This window comes from Salvia splendens, chromosome 16 (assembly GCF_004379255.2).
Source record: "Salvia splendens isolate huo1 chromosome 16, SspV2, whole genome shotgun sequence".
In the NCBI taxonomy this organism is placed as follows: Eukaryota; Viridiplantae; Streptophyta; class Magnoliopsida; order Lamiales; family Lamiaceae; genus Salvia; species Salvia splendens.
The window spans coordinates 11,052,708-11,068,748 of record NC_056047.1 but is presented as its reverse complement, the minus strand read 5'-3'; the positions used below and the strand labels follow the sequence as shown (position 1 = coordinate 11,068,748).

Genomic DNA, 16,041 nt, shown 5'->3' with positions numbered 1-16,041 from the left:
CACTCCAGCCACACGCCTGCCACGTGAGAAATCCACACGCTCCACACACGGGCACAGTCACGGCTGCCACGTGAGAAATCCACACGCTCCACACACGGGTGGCACACTCCAGCCACACGCCTGTAACCGACGTCGGTTACGAATTGCCATGATGAGCCTTCAATGGCTGGTTGACCCTGCATGGTGGCTTGGCCTATAAATAGGCTAGCCATACCACTGCATTAGGATACACATACAAGCACTCTGCATCATAAGCTCTCTCCCTCTCTCTGCATTGTTTTCTGTCGAAGCTCTGCCCTCTCCTCCATCCCGTTCGCCGGAGCTCTACTGATTGCGGTGCTGCATCAATAGAGACGTAGCCGTTTTACCTTTGGGGACGACACGCCAAACCGAAGAGCACTACCGGGGCGTATCTCGTCTTGCGGGAAGAGGCCTCCTCGACTCGGCTAATCATACTGGTTTAGTAGTTTCGATTCTACGTTGTAATTTCTAAAGTTCAGTTCTTTCTTTTCCTTTCTTTTGGGTTGTATTACGCCCAGTTTTGTTATCTCTTGTAATCCCCAGAAACCAACAATCGCAAGACGAGATAACTTGCCTTTGAAGGGATTTGGACCTTTTAAATTGAACTTAATAATTTCGAAACTTAAACACCTTTGCTGGAGATGTCGACGGAATCTAACACCACTGCTGCCGCCACCACCGCCGCCATTCCTTCCACCATGGCGACCACTGGACCGGTCAACACGTCGTCGATTCCAACGATGATGCCCACTCCCGGGCGCTATCCCTCTTCATCAACAACCCCTTGGGAGTTTATTAACCCTCTTGGGCTCACTGGTGGATCCACCTCGAGTGGATCGGTTGGTTCCACTTTTAGTGGTTCCTTCGGATCCTTTAATCGATCGAGTGCTGGGGTCTTCGGGCCTCACACGAATGTTGGGGCCTTCGGGTCTCATGCGAGTGCTAGTCCCTTCGGGGATAGTACGTTCATGGCGGGCTCTATGCCTAACGTGAATGGTGGGGGCTCTATGCCCAACCACGTTGTTGGCTCCTTCGGGGGCAACAGAATTTGTTCCTTCCAAGGACCAACTGCGGCACCTTTGGCACCAAGAATGATGCCACCGGCCGAGAAACCATCCAAGTTTGGAGGATCAGACTTCAAGAGGTGGTACCAAAAGATGTTGTTCTACTTGACAACATTGGGCGTCGCCAACTTCCTCACGGAGAACGAGCCGCCCGCGCCAAGCGACCAAGAGACTAGGCTCGAAGTCATGGCGGACTATGAGGCTTGGAGAAAAGTGGATTATCTATGTAAAAACTTTATATTAAGTGCATTAGATGATAGCCTCTATAATGTATACTCCAATGTAACCACATCTAAACAAATGTGGGAGAGCCTAGAGAAGAAATATAGCATAGACAATGCTGCAGGGACTGAACAGGTTGTAGCATCCAAGTTTATGGACTACAAGATGGTCGACTCTCGACCCATCATGAAGCAAGTCCAAGAGCTCCAAATGATCATCCACTCCTTAGTGGCTGAAGGGATGACCTTGCCCGATAAGTTCCTAAGGTGCACGATCATTGACAAACTCCCTCCAAGTTGGAAGGACTTCAAGAGTTATCTCAAGCACAAGCGAAAGCAGATGACCGTTTGAAGACTTGATCGTGAAGTTGCGCATTGAGACAGGTGTGCGCAAAAGCGACCAAAAGGCTAAGGGATTCACCCCAAATGAAGCCAAAGCCAACCTGTTGGAGCGGGGCGGTCCCTCCAACAAACCCCCTCGCCCAAACCGTCCAAGCGACAAAGGGAAGGGAAAGCAGCCTTCAAAGAAGTTTGAAGGCGACTGCTACAAATGTGGCAAACAAGGCCACTTTGCTAAAGACTGCCGCAGCAAGAAGAAGAAGTCGGCTGCCCACGTCATTGAGAAGGAGTTCAAGGACTGGGATGAGAACGACCTCATTGTTGTGGTCACTGAAGAGGTCAACCTTGTTAACAACAACAAGGGTGGCTGGTATATTGATACCGGCGCTACTGCACACGTCTGCGCATATAGAAGTATGTTCTCCACCTACAACAACGTTGAAGGGAGAAAGATAAACATGGGGAATCAAGCCTCGTCTGAAATCCTCGGAGTTGGTGATGTAATCCTCAAGATGACGTATGGCGTCTCAATCACCTTGAAGGATGCGCTGCACGTTCCGGACATCCGGAAGAACCTAGTTTCAGGATCAATACTAGTGAATAAGGGTTTTAAACTTGTATTTGAATCCGATAGGTTTGCATTGTATAAGTTTGGGAAGTCCCTCGGAAAAGGTTATGTAACCGACGGACTTTTCAAGCTTAGTGTAGCAACACTGCGTGTTCCAAAGCCATTGGCTAATAAGAATAAAGCTTCTACTTCCTCTTATTTGACCGAGTCTTCAAATTTGTGGCATTGTAGATTGGGACATGTAAATTCAAAAGCCATTAAAAGATTAGTAAATTTAGATTTACTAAAGGCTAATGATTTGGATATCCAAGATAAATGTGAAATTTGTCTTGAAGCAAAAATGACTAAGTTGCCGTTTCATTCGGTTGAACGAAGCACAAAACCCCTTGAATTAATTCACACGGATGTATGTGATTTAAAGATGGTGCAAACAAGAGGTGGTAAAAAGTACTTTATCACTTTCATAGATGATTGCACAAGATATTGCTACATTTATCTTTTAAGAATTAAAGATGAAGCAATAGAGGCGTTCAAAAATTATAAGAACGAAGTTGAGAATCAACTTGGTTGTAAAATCAAAATGATTCGAATCGATAGAGGAGGAGAATATGTAGCCCCGTTTGAGGAGTTATGCAACGCAAGTGGTATAATTCATCAAACAACTGCTCCATATTCACCACAATCTAATGGTGTTGCAGAACGCAAAAATCGAACTCTAAAAGAGATGATGAATGCGCTGCTTCTAACTTCAGGATTACAACATAACATGTGGGGGGAAGCTGTTTTGATAGCCAACTATATCTTGAATAAGATCCCTCTCAAAGGAAAAGATGTCACTCCTTATGAGTTGTGGAAGGGAAGGAAGCCATCCTACAGATACCTCAAAGTGTGGGGGTGTTTGGCAAAGGTGATGGTTCCTCCGCTCAAAGAAGTTACAATCGGACCTAAGACGGTTGATTGCATCTTCATTGGATATGCACTTAACAGTAGTGCATATCGATTTGTTGTTCACAAGTCTGAAATATCGACTATCACAGTAGGAACAACAATTGAGTCGAGGAATGCTGTATTTCTCGAAAATACATTTCCTTGCAAAGAGAAGGAAAAAGTCTCAACCAATTCTGAGACAAGAATTGAAGAAGCCACTAGTTCTAAACCAGTGGAAGAAGAAGCCACTAGTTCTAAATCAGCGGATGCGGAACCTGAATCGCGCAAACGTGCAAGGCCCGATCCAAAAGATACAGTACTAAGACGTGGTAATAGAGTCAGAACACCAAAAAGTTTTGGTCCTGACTATATTGCTTTCATGTTGGATGAAGAACCAACATCGATAAAAGTAGCCTTTGCTGGCCCAGACGGGCTGCATTGGAGAGAAGCTGTTCAAAGCGAAATTGATTCAATTTTGCTAAACCACACATGGGTGTTGGTTGATTTGCCCGAAGGTGCTAAACCTTTAGGATGCAAATGGGTTCTTAAAAGAAAGTTTAAGGCCGATGGAACAGTTGATAAGTATAAAGCCCGATTAGTAGTAAAGGGTTTTAAACAAAAGGAAGGACATGACTTCTTCGATACCTATTCACCTGTAACAAGGATTACATCTATACGAGTGCTTCTCGCTATCGCTGCATTACACAATCTTGAGATTCATCAAATGGATGTAAAGACCGCGTTTCTAAATGGTGAACTAGAAGATGGAATCTATATGGAACAACCCGAAGGGTTTGTAGTACCTGGACAAGAGAAAAAGGTATGCAAGCTCGTAAAGTCCCTATATGGATTGAAACAAGCGCCATTGCAGTGGCACTTGAAGTTTGATAATGTGATGTTATCAATTGGGTTTAAAATCAACGAGTGCGACAAATGTGTCTACATCAAGAGCACTAATAACGGTCATGTTATAGTGTGTCTCTACGTTGATGATATGTTAATCTTGGGTAGCAACACTCAAGTAATTAACGATACAAAGGCAATGTTAAAGAGAAACTTTGACATGAAAGACATGGGTCTAGCCGATGTAATTCTTGGAATGAAGATTCTAAGAACGAATGATGGAATCATCTTAACACAATCACATTATGTTGAGAAGATATTGAATAAATTCAAAGCCTATGATGGCGCGTCGGTTAAGACTCCAATTGAACTCGACGTTCACTTGAGCAAGAACAAAGGCGAGCCCGTTGCACAAGAAGAGTATGCACGGGTCATCGGGTGCATTATGTACTTGACTAATTGCACTCGACCTGACATTGCTTGTGCCGTGAACAAGTTGAGTCGTTACACGAGCAATCCAAGCAAAGAGCATTGGAGAGCTCTTGTGAGGGTTTTGAGATATTTAAAACATACTCAAAATCTTGGGCTACACTTCTCGAGATACCCCCCGGTACTTGAAGGGTACTGTGATGCCAATTGGATATCCGATAATAGAGACTCACTTTCAACAAGTGGATACGTCTTTACTATTGGGGGAGGTGCTGTATCGTGGAAATCCACAAAACAGACATGTATAGCCCGATCAACAATGGAATCGGAGTTCATTGCCTTAGATAAGACGGGTGAGGAAGCCGAGTGGCTTAAGAACTTCCTTGAAGATATTCCATGTTGGTCTAAGCCAGTGCCACCAGTGCTAATCCACTGCGATAGCCAAACGGCTATTGGAAGGGCAAACAATGGTTTCTATAACGGTAAGTCTCGACATATACGTCGACGACATAACACCGTGAGACATTTGATCACAACTGGCGTGATTACAATTGACTATGAGGAGTCAATAGATAATCTAGCGGATCCGCTAACCAAAGGGTTAAACCGTGATCAAATGAATAAGTTGCTAGAGGGAATGAGTTTGAAATCCACAAACTAAAGAATTATCATAGTGGTAACCCAACCATGATGACTGGAGATCCCAAGAACTTGGTTCAAAGGGACAACTAAGCTATGAGAGTTCATGAGAAACACTCAACTATATCTATTCCCTAGAGAGCAATAGAGTGTTGGAGAACTTGCCTAGTGGTAAAGGCCAAGTCTATGACTTCTAATGGTTCTTATGAATCTCAAAGAGATGGAGTTCTCAAAGAGACCAAGTATGACAAGATACTTGACTAAGAATCACCTATGTAAGTGGGAAGTGTGGTCGCTTCATAAAACACACTTATGAATCCAAAGTGGTGTCCAAGACCGCAATGGACACAAAACGTGAGAACGGATGAGGTTGAGGTGTTTAAGCGTTAACACCATTGTCTCGGTGCACGCCGTGGGGGATTAGTTCAAAGCATCGCGCTACTAAGCCGCCTGTGTATCCGATGGTGTCGACTATGGAAGGTTCAAGGCCAACAACTACCTATCCTTATGCTTATATGCCTCTCGAGGGTTGAGCTTGTGTCTGCATGCATATGCATTCGGCTATTTCCACTCATGTGGGGGGTTGTAGAAATCATGGTAATAAATATGCCCGGTCAATGGATTTTGACCACATAATAAATGTGACGAGACATTTAATTTTGTGAAATTAAATGACATAGCGTCGATCTACATTTTACGTAGATAAATGTAGTATATTCACTTTCTCAAATCCGATTTCCGGTGAGTGAGAAATAGTTGATTAAAGTTGGGCATAATTAGCTTTTAATTAAAGCTTGGAGTTGGAGCTTAGGGAATAATTAACTAGTGTTAATTATCCCACATTGGAGGATTAACACATCTTTTAATGTGTATAAATTAAGTGACTTTATGTTACTTAATAATTATAGTGGACCAAGATGGGTGAAAGAGCTCACACGCACTCGCGGGCGCGGGCCTCGTGCCTCGGGCCCGGGCCCGATCCCGATCCCGATCTCGATCTCGATCTCGATCTTGATCTTGATCTTGATCTTGGACTTGGACTTGGCAATTGGTTTTTGGGTGGTCTTTGGGCTTGGTGCTTGGCCCAAACTATTCTTTTTAGACCACCGCCGAGTCAGCAATCCAAGTGGCTTGACACGTCGTCAAGCGAGGCACAGTCACGGCTGCCACGTGAGAAATCCATACGCTCCACACACGGGTGGCACACTCCAGCCACACGCCTGTAACCGACGTCGGTTACGAATTGCCATGATGAGCCTTCAATGGCTGGTTGACCCTGCATGGTGGCTTGGCCTATAAATAGGCTAGCCATACCACTGCATTAGGATACACATACAAGCACTCTGCATCATAAGCTCTCTCCCTCTCTCTGCATTGTTTTCTGTCGAAGCTCTGCCCTCTCCTCCATCCCGTTCGTCGGAGCTCTACTGATTGCGGTGCTGCATCAATAGAGACGTAGCCGTTTTACCTTTGGGGACGACACGCCAAACCGAAGAGCACTACCGAGGCGTATCTCGTCTTGCGGGAAGAGGCCTCCTCGACTCGGCTAATCATACTGGTTTAGTAGTTTCGATTCTACGTTGTAATTTCTAAAGTTCAGTTCCTTCTTTTCCTTTCTTTTGGGTTGTATTACGCCCGGTTTTGTTATCTCTTGTAATCCCTAATGTGGTGATTATAAGTAATTGGAACGCCATTATAGAATATTTTCAAGACATTGAACTAGTTAAAATGTACGCTACATTTGCAAAAGATTATCTGTCAGTGTGTCCAAGCACTAAATTTGTTATGGTGTAATTTAATTTGTGATCATTGTGAAAAGAGTCGTTCTCCACATACAGTGAGTGATACAGATATGAATATACTAATACTTATTATTTTATTTAACGCGAAAATAGATTATAAATACATTTAATGTTTAATCTCCTTAGTTTTTAGCATAATACCATAATTAATGCCATTAATTGTGCGTACCAAATTGTGAACAATCATAAGTATATATATGGTCGTCGCAATTTGCGGAAAAAGTGTACATACATTCATACTTGCCTCCTTTCCATGTAACAGATTAAACACGTTTATTTTTCTTTCACCCATTTAATAATATATTGTTTCTATCCCCGTACCAAATCTTATTCCACAAAAGAAATCTCGATTTAAAATCTACTATTCAAATCATATTAATAGTATAGATAAATCTCAAATTTATTTAATACTCCGTATTATATTATTTCTATCCCCGTACCAAATCTTATTCCATAAAAAAAATCACAGTTTAAAATCTACCATTCAAATCAGTCATATTGTATAGATAAATCGCAATAATATGAGATTATGTTCAACACTAATCAATATATACATTATTTATAGTTAGAGAAGAAAATGATTATAAAGTTACTATAAATTCAATACAAGTCTCTTTATGAACAAATAGAGAAATTTATCAACAACTGGAAAAAAATATCAACAACTGGAAAAAAATATACTACTATCAAATACTAGATTTTTCTAAAAAAATTAGAGTAATAGAGCAAAAGTAAGGTGACCTTAAAAAAATTATATAGCATGAATCATTTGGATTATATTCCGCAGCTATCTCAATCATGAAATTGCAATTTATTAAGATCTAACACTATGACGAGCCTTTTGATAAACAAAAGAAGGTTTAGGTGAAGACTCGAAGGCCGAGTTGCAGTGAGTTTAGATAGTGATTAATAAAGTTTTACTCATTTGTTTTTGTTTTTTTTTTAATTATCAAGGATATTCACTGACGGGTCCAATGACTATTCCCCGCACTAATTTGTAGACACTTCAAAGGGTTGATTTGTTTCAATATCATTAATAAGATTGGAATAATGGTAATATAAAATCAAAAAGATGAAGAATTCTAGGGGTGGGGATTCGGTCGGTTCAGTTCCGACCAAACCGATTAGTCGGTTAACCGAATCCTATTTTTTCCAAAATCTAGAACCGGAACCGCACCCTTTGTCGGTTCGGTTCCTTGAGGAACCGATTGGTCCTAACCGACAGGTTCTTCGGTTCCACCAAAGGAACCGAATGAGAGAACACCGGAGTGGAGAGTTGGACGGCAGCCTTGTCGGAGAGAGCAGCGGTGTGGAGAAGGCAGCAACCTCATCGTCCCCGGCACGAGAGAGAGCAGCGCAACGAGGAGAAAGCAGCAGCCTCGTCATCGCCGGTGTGGGAGAGAGCAACGGTGTTGGCGTGCTGTGAGAAATCGAGAATTTAGATGAGAGAGGAAGATAAGTCAATGTACCTATATCATTATGGGATATTTAAGTTATTTGCTAATGCTCCATATTTATCTAATAAGTTAAGTTCTAAATTTTAATAAACAAAGTAGTTGTCATGAGATTTGTTATCTCTTTGATTTGTGTATTCCCTTGTCTAAAATGCATACAAATTATAGGGACATAGAGTTTGGTTTCTATCAAGTTCTTTGAAACTTGAAAAGATAAAGTTTATGAAATTAGATTGAATTTATAAAAAATCAAAATTAAACACACTAATCGGTTCTTCGGTTCTAACCTTTTGGTTTTCGGTTAGAACCAAAAACCGCCTAAATCCTAAACCCACTAACCGGGACCGAACTTTAACCTTATTTTTTCGGTTCTCGGTTAACCGATAACCGAGAAAATAAGGTTCGGTTCTCGGTTAACCAAGAACCGAGAACCGTTTCCCCACCCCTAAGGAGTTCCTTGCCTCTTCCTAGTTTTGGCCTCTCAGTTTATTTATGAGTTATAAATCGCATATCAAACTCTCTTTCGTTTTCAACTGCAAGACCACATGTCGTTGAATTGAATTTTGACTTATTGTAAAAGAATTCATGTTTTACCATCTATCCAAGGCAACTTGTGAATTGATTTAGTAATTTTTTGTAAAGGAAATAAATAAAATGATAAATTATAAATCAACGGTCACGAAACACTCGGTTTTTATCTCAACAAAATCCAGCTCACACACAGCGGCGGATATCATTTTCAAATAAAACGTCTGAAAAATAAAATTAATCACATTCCTAACCTAACCCTAATTGGAGATTGCATTCACATTGCGTTATTATAAATCCACACATTCCCTCCTCCGCCTTTGCGTCATCACAACTCTACCTAATTCCTCTCCGTTCAATTCGAATCGATTTCTCCCACACTCTCTTCCTCCGCCGCTGCCTCTCGATTGATCCTTTTCCTGTTTCAATTCCTCTTTCCAGTTGTGTGATCATCCCAAAACGATTCACAGTTTTCCTTTGTGAATGGTGGAAATCTCGGGCGCACAATTGATGGTCATCCCTTCTTCTTCTATTCAAAGAAGAGGGGTTTCGCTTTCGACCGCTACCTCCTTCTGCTTCGGCTCTTGCATGGAAGGCTGGTACTACCGCTGCCAAGGCCTCGACCCGTGAACTCACGCCAGATTCATTTTTTTTTATTTTCCCCCTTTTTGATTTAATTCGTTAATTCTCACTCGTAAAAGAAAATCGAAGAAAAAACAATGTTGCTTTACAAGCAGAAGAAGACTCCGGCGGCGAAGGTGAACCGGTTCCTGATCAGCGTTACGTTTCTGGGTAGCGCCGGTCCAATCCGGTTCGTGGTGAAGGAGGAGGAGCTCGTTGCTGCTGTGATTGATACGGCGCTGAAATCGTATGCGCGTGAGGGCAGGCTCCCTATCCTTGGATCTGATCTCAACAATTTCATGCTCTATTGCCCGATTGCTGGAACTGAAGGTAATCAATTGAAAATTCCAAGTGCAATTGCACTAGTTTGTGTATTGCTCTGTTTTTCTCCAAATTCAAGGCTATATTTTTGATAATTTGTTTGTCTAATACTGTATATGTGTTGTGTTACAGCTCTGAGTCCATGGGAGACGATTGGATCGATGGGCGTTCGGAATTTTGTGCTGTGCAAGAAGCCTGAAACGGAGAAGGCAAAGGCGACTGAGAGTGAGAAGCTGCCCCGCAAGGGATCTGGCAGCTGGAAATCATGGTTCAATAAATCACTCAATTCCAAGATATCTTCCCATTGAATAATGAGATGGTTTTATTTATTATCTATATTTTGTTGGTTTGTTTCGGCTTGGTTGTGAATTGGGGTTGAAATAACTTGAACCTTTTGTTCTGGTGCCCTGCTTTATTTTGATTCATCAGTCATTTCTTGTTTTTCTCCTCTTTTAGAATTGTACTCTTCATTGATTGTGCAATTATTTTTATTTTGATTCAGTCGGTTCTTGTTAATCTTTTCAATTGTACACTTCATTGAATCATAGAATCATTTTTTTTATTTAGTCAGTTGTTATTTTTATTCGCTTTGCCAACGTAGTTTCGGACTCATTCAGACCAATTACCAAACGATGTTAGTATTAGTACATCCGTTGTTAGTTGTGACTCTTAAATATTGATGTTTGATTAATTAATTGTAATATTCTTATGACTTCAATACTACTACTAGTAGTAGTTTTTAGTAGGGTATAAGTAATTTGTAGTAGCGTTGATCTTATAATCCTCGTGGGCTTTCTTGATGGCAATCGCATCACCTGGGCTGTCGATTGGGAGTGTAATTGGTTGTGAGTTTGATTCATTTATAGCTAATAAATCGATGCCCAGAATCTCCAGATTTAGTATTGGATACTTTCACAATTTTTTCAGAAATTAGTTTATACTCCCGTCCCATGTTAGGAGTGACTTTGACTTTTTTGTTAAAATGGAGAAATACTAAAAACTTAAATTACGCTTCCTCCTTTCTATAATAGATGTCACACTCTTTGGGTTATCCACAAAAAATATCATATTTTCTTTTTGGAAAAAGATCGGTCTCACGTCAATGTATAAGATTTAAGAATATGTTTTCTCTCTTCACCTAACACATAAAACATCTCTTTTTTTATAAGGTTAAATGAACATAAATTTAAAGACCGCGCCACGGAGGACTCAAACCTGAGACCTTTGGCCTCGAGCAATATTAACCTCTCTACCATTTGGCCAACTCACACATAAAACAATATCTCTTAAAATCATGCGTTATCGCTCAAATATGACATCTTTTATGAGATGAAGAGAGTACTAACTTTTTATATTAAAATTATTTTGTTCATATGCCATAAATCAAATTAAAGTAATTTTATGATAATTCTAACGAAATCTCAATTGTATACGTTCCGACGAAAAAATATACACGAAATTGTAATTTGTTTTCTTTAACGACTTATAGAGTAATGCTCTTCATTGCATTGCTAGATGCCCTAAGTCAATATACATAATGCCCTAAGTTCAATGTAATGTTGTTTAAGTATATTTTCAAAAAATTTATAGGCAGTTGTATATAATGCCCTAAGTGATGTATATATAATTTTTTAAGTATAGTGTATGTAATGTCCAGAGTTCAATGTAGATAATGCCGAAAAAATTGTAATGTTGTTTAAGTATGTTTGAAATAGCAAATATATAATGCCTCAATTATTTTATAATTTATTAAAGTACTTGTTTTATTTGAATGTTGACCTTATAATAAGTTAGACAAAAATTGAGAATTAGAAGGAAAAACTAGTTAGAAAGAGAAATTTGAGAAAATATCGATATTTGAAGGGTATTAGGTAAAATTAATGAAAAGAGAAGAGTTGAAAAAATATTTTGAAGATCATTTATAAAGTTATAAATTGTTTATGACTTATTTCGCAAAACACGTCTAAATAAATGATTATTTGCCCGAATGAACACCCCATACACTTTAAATACTAGTCGCGCATGGCTTCGCCTGCTTTAATAAATGTTCCTTTCCATTGTTATTCTGTTTGTATATGTAATTCTCATGTGTATTATTTTATTTGTTGTCGAATGTATAATTTGTATTGAAATGTTAGAAACATAAATGTAGTGATAGTTATTTTGTAAAGCCTGATAATGGTATCGCGTATTTGCAGTTATTGGATAATCTTTCTCATCAATTATTGTTTTGAAATGTGGCTGCAATTTGGTGAGTAACGTGAAAATCCATTCAGCTGCAACACTCACATGTGAACACTACAAATTCTGATATGTCAAGTATTATTTTCAATCATTTAATTATGATCAAGATTTAATTTGAATTCATCATTTTGCCAAAATGAATTCGTAGTATAGAGTTCAAATCTTATTGGTGTCGAAAACTATATCATTTTGAATTCATAATATTTCATCAAACGGAATGTATGAGTGTTTGTTGGTCTAGAAGAAGTGATTTTGGTCAATATTTTGTAGCTTCTTCCTCTCTCGAAATTGAAGTTGTAATCAGTTTGTTTGTATAGCCAGCCTTAGAAACTTGATGTACACATTTTGGGAATGATATAGGTCAATTAATCTAAAATTTAAAAGATATAAATGCAATTAAACAATGGAAATCACAATTTCTGAAGTAACACCTATTAATAAAATACCATAAGATTCCATCTTATTATGTTATACCATAAGATATAACAATGCATTTAAACAATGGATATCACAATTTCTGGAGTACTACTCATTTCAATTTCCCTTTATTCAATCAAGGCTCAAAAGCCCGAAAATGAATCGAATGGGCCTCGAGCTTAATAAGGTCCAACGGGCTTGTTGAATTGGCCGAAAATATTGAGAAAACTCTATTTTCTTTGGAAAAAAGGAGGAAAAAAAAGGCAAAACTATCCAAATCCTATTCATGGCCACACCTATTTAAATTGAAGAAAATCTTTTTTTTTTATAAAAGTAATCAGAATGTTATTGGTAATCTATATTACGCTGTTAACTTGTATCTCCCCTAGTAATATTAATTTAAATATACCAACAAGGTAAATTATGATAATATATCCAATTTGAGATAGGTTGAAGAAATATAAATAGACTGTTCAGGTAGAGCGAGGCATTAACTTGGCAGGAGTAGCGATGGTCATTAAATTTGTGAGACAAACTAAAAAATAGTGTAAATGGTTGGAGTAAAACTACTTTTTAGTATGACGTATACTTAAAAATGAGTTTGAGTTTAGTGTAAATAGTTGGAGATGCTCTTATCATCTTCCAAAATGCAAAATCCAAGTCAGATATCTGAATTTGCAGTTACTATTGTAAATTTTGAAACATTAGGGTTGAATTTGCAATTTTGAAACTCTGAAATACAAATATAGTTTCTTTTTATTTTTTTCTGACGTAAGAAATATGCATTCATAAAACACCCAGCCCGCCTAAATTAATCCCCCGCCGTCCAGCTCCGCCGCACGCGCACCGCAGAGGTAGCTCAACTATTCAGTGGTACATTTGATGAATGACGGAATCAATTTAACTGTTTCTCTATGATTCTGTAAACTTGGCACTGCCGAACACAGTAAATTTGGAGGCAATTCTCGTTTTTCTATTTTTATCCAATTAGGTTTTTTATGTATTTGTATAAAGAATTGATTTTCCTGAGATTTATCATGCTTTCCTTCGATTTTAGTTTCCTTGACAAATATTTTGATGATGCTGGGTATGCTTATTTACCTAACTCGCTTATGCTATTTGTATTTGATGGCATGAAAATGCCATTTTAAATTTAAATCAAGCATCGAATACGGAATAGAAGTTAGCATATTATGAGTGGATTTAGCCTATCCAAGAAACAGCAATTTATTTCCTCCATTGCTGTTTAGTGGTGTGAAGTCCTTTAAGTAGGAATGAAGTTGTATTGAAATATTTGATGTTTCTGCTTGATCGGTAGTTTGGCTTTGCACATATAATCTTGTTCCCGATGCATATGTTAGGTATTTTTATAGTAGTATTAAAAACTGAATAAGATTTTTTTTAACTTTTATCAGTGAAAAGAACAGTCTTTTGTACACCAAATATGTAAAACAAAAATCATCACCATTCACCAATGTCTCCTGAATGAAGATTTAATGAGCGTAAAAAACGGTCGCATTTCAACTGATTTTTTTTGTGCATATTGAAAGAACAATCATGATTTAGTGACAATTTGGTGTGTGTGTGTGTGGGTGGTGGGGGTTGGTTGGATGAGTATTTTGCTATTTGGTTTGACTTTCATATGTTGATAGATTTGGTTTATCAGTTAGCATGGTGTGTTTGGTTTTAACCAAAGCGACCATATGGTCTCCCCTAGACGTCACCACGGTTCCGGAACCGGCGGTTCACGGTTCGGAACCGCCGGTTCCGGTTCAATAAATTGATGAACCTGAACCGGCCCGGCCAAGGTGTGGCGGTTCCGGTTCGTGAACCGTGGAACCGCCGGTTCAAGTGAACCGTGGAACCGCCGGTGATTGGCCGGTTCCGGGCCGGTTCGGCCGGTTCGGCGGTTTGTTTTGATTTTTTTTTTTTTTTTTTTTGCATTTTGTAAATTATAATTCAAGTTTAAAATGTAAAAAAACTTGCGTAAATAACATTAGAATGAAGCGATGTACAAATGTAATTTTATTGATACAAATTACAACTTCAAAATTACAAATTACAACTTTAAAATTACAAATTACAAGTTAAAATTTACAAATTACAACATAAAAATTAGAAATTACAACTTCAAAATTATAAATTACAAAAGACTTAAAGTCTTCATTACAATTTACAAAATTACATATTCGAAATAAAGGGGAGAAAAAAGAAATAAAGGAAAAGGACTTGAGCTCAACTTAAATTTAAACTTAAATTTAAAATTTAAGTTGAAATATAAGTTGAGATGCCTACGTATCCTCAATGCTCAATTGCATTTTGGAATCAAAGTCCACGTAGTTCTCTTACCTTGCTTACCTATTTGGCTTGATCGGAAGTATTGGCGCCTACTCTTCTTCGTCGGGGAAGTAGTCTTGGTCGGGTTGTACTACTAGTTTGTCCCAATCCGGTTCTTGGTCTCTAATTTCGGCGGAGCACCAATCATCAAGTAACATGGTGGCTTCCATGTTTTGTCCGGTGAGCCTACTTCTTCGGTCGTCCAAGACGTTGCCTCCAACACTAAAGGCGGACTCGACGGCGACAGTGGAAGCCGGAACCGAAAAGATCTCCTTGGCCATTGATGCAAGGATGAGAAAATCTTTCTCGTGTGAAGACCACCAATCTAGGACGTCGATTTGTTGGGGAACGGGACCTCCTTCTTCCTCATTGAATGAAAAGTGTGAGTCTAAATATAAATCTAACTCACTTACCGAATGTGCCGTCCTTCCTCCGCTGCTGAAGGCGTATAGGTCCGCCAATTGGGATTGGGTGTCGGGGTCATCAACTTGGAAGAAGCCAAAGTTCTGTGTTTGACGGGGGGGTCTAGGTCGAACTTGGTGGGTAGTGTTGTACTTGACTTCGTAATGGTGAAAGAGAGACCGCAAGTCGAACTCAAAATTTCTTTGGAGGCTTGGGAGGTGGGGGAGGTTTATTTGGAATGTTTGGGCAAGGTTTATGTAGTTGTCGTCGTCGTCAGTTTGCAAAGCTCGGAGTGGTTCAAGATCAATAGAAGCTAAACTGTTGTAATAAAATTCTAAAATTTTGAAAGTACCAACTAGTTTCCACTTTGGATCCAAAACTTTGGCAAGCAAAAAAACTGTTGGGATCTCATTGAAATACTTGAGCCATTTTTCAACCATGTAATATAAAACACACATAAGCTCAAGATTGTTTGCGGAATTTTTCATTGCAGTTTTAAAACCAAGTGATATGATCATGCAATGTTCTAAAACACGAACGGATGTGCAATAATACACACCCGATAACTCCATAGTTGCACTTCGAAATTTTTTGAATAATTTAAATAAACTCAGGCTTTGTTCCCAACAAGAAGATGTTAGATATAAATCATCAACAGGGTAAGTTCTATAAAAATCAACTAAATAGTCTATATGCTCCATTGTAGATTGCAACATGTCATATGTAGAGTTCCATCTAGTAGAAACGTCTAAAGTAAACTTTGTGTACCTTATTTTCTTCGAGTGGCAATACTTCTTCCACGCCTTGCCAATTTGAGGCTTCTAGTGGATCAAGGATACAGCTGTAGTAATAGGTTGAATATGT

The 16,041-nt window shown here is 39.0% G+C and overlaps 1 protein-coding gene across 1 annotated transcript; it reads left to right on the top strand.

Moving 5' to 3' along the window:
* The first annotated feature begins 9,108 nt into the window (after positions 1-9,108).
* LOC121769791 (uncharacterized protein At4g22758-like) lies at positions 9,109-10,343 on the top strand. The gene is made up of 2 exons (XM_042166546.1): positions 9,109-9,786; positions 9,910-10,343. The coding sequence occupies exons 1-2, from the start codon at positions 9,555-9,557 to the stop codon at positions 10,083-10,085; spliced, it is 408 nt and encodes a 135-aa protein (XP_042022480.1). The 5' UTR covers positions 9,109-9,554; the 3' UTR covers positions 10,086-10,343.
* Positions 10,344-16,041: the final 5,698 nt, after the last annotated feature.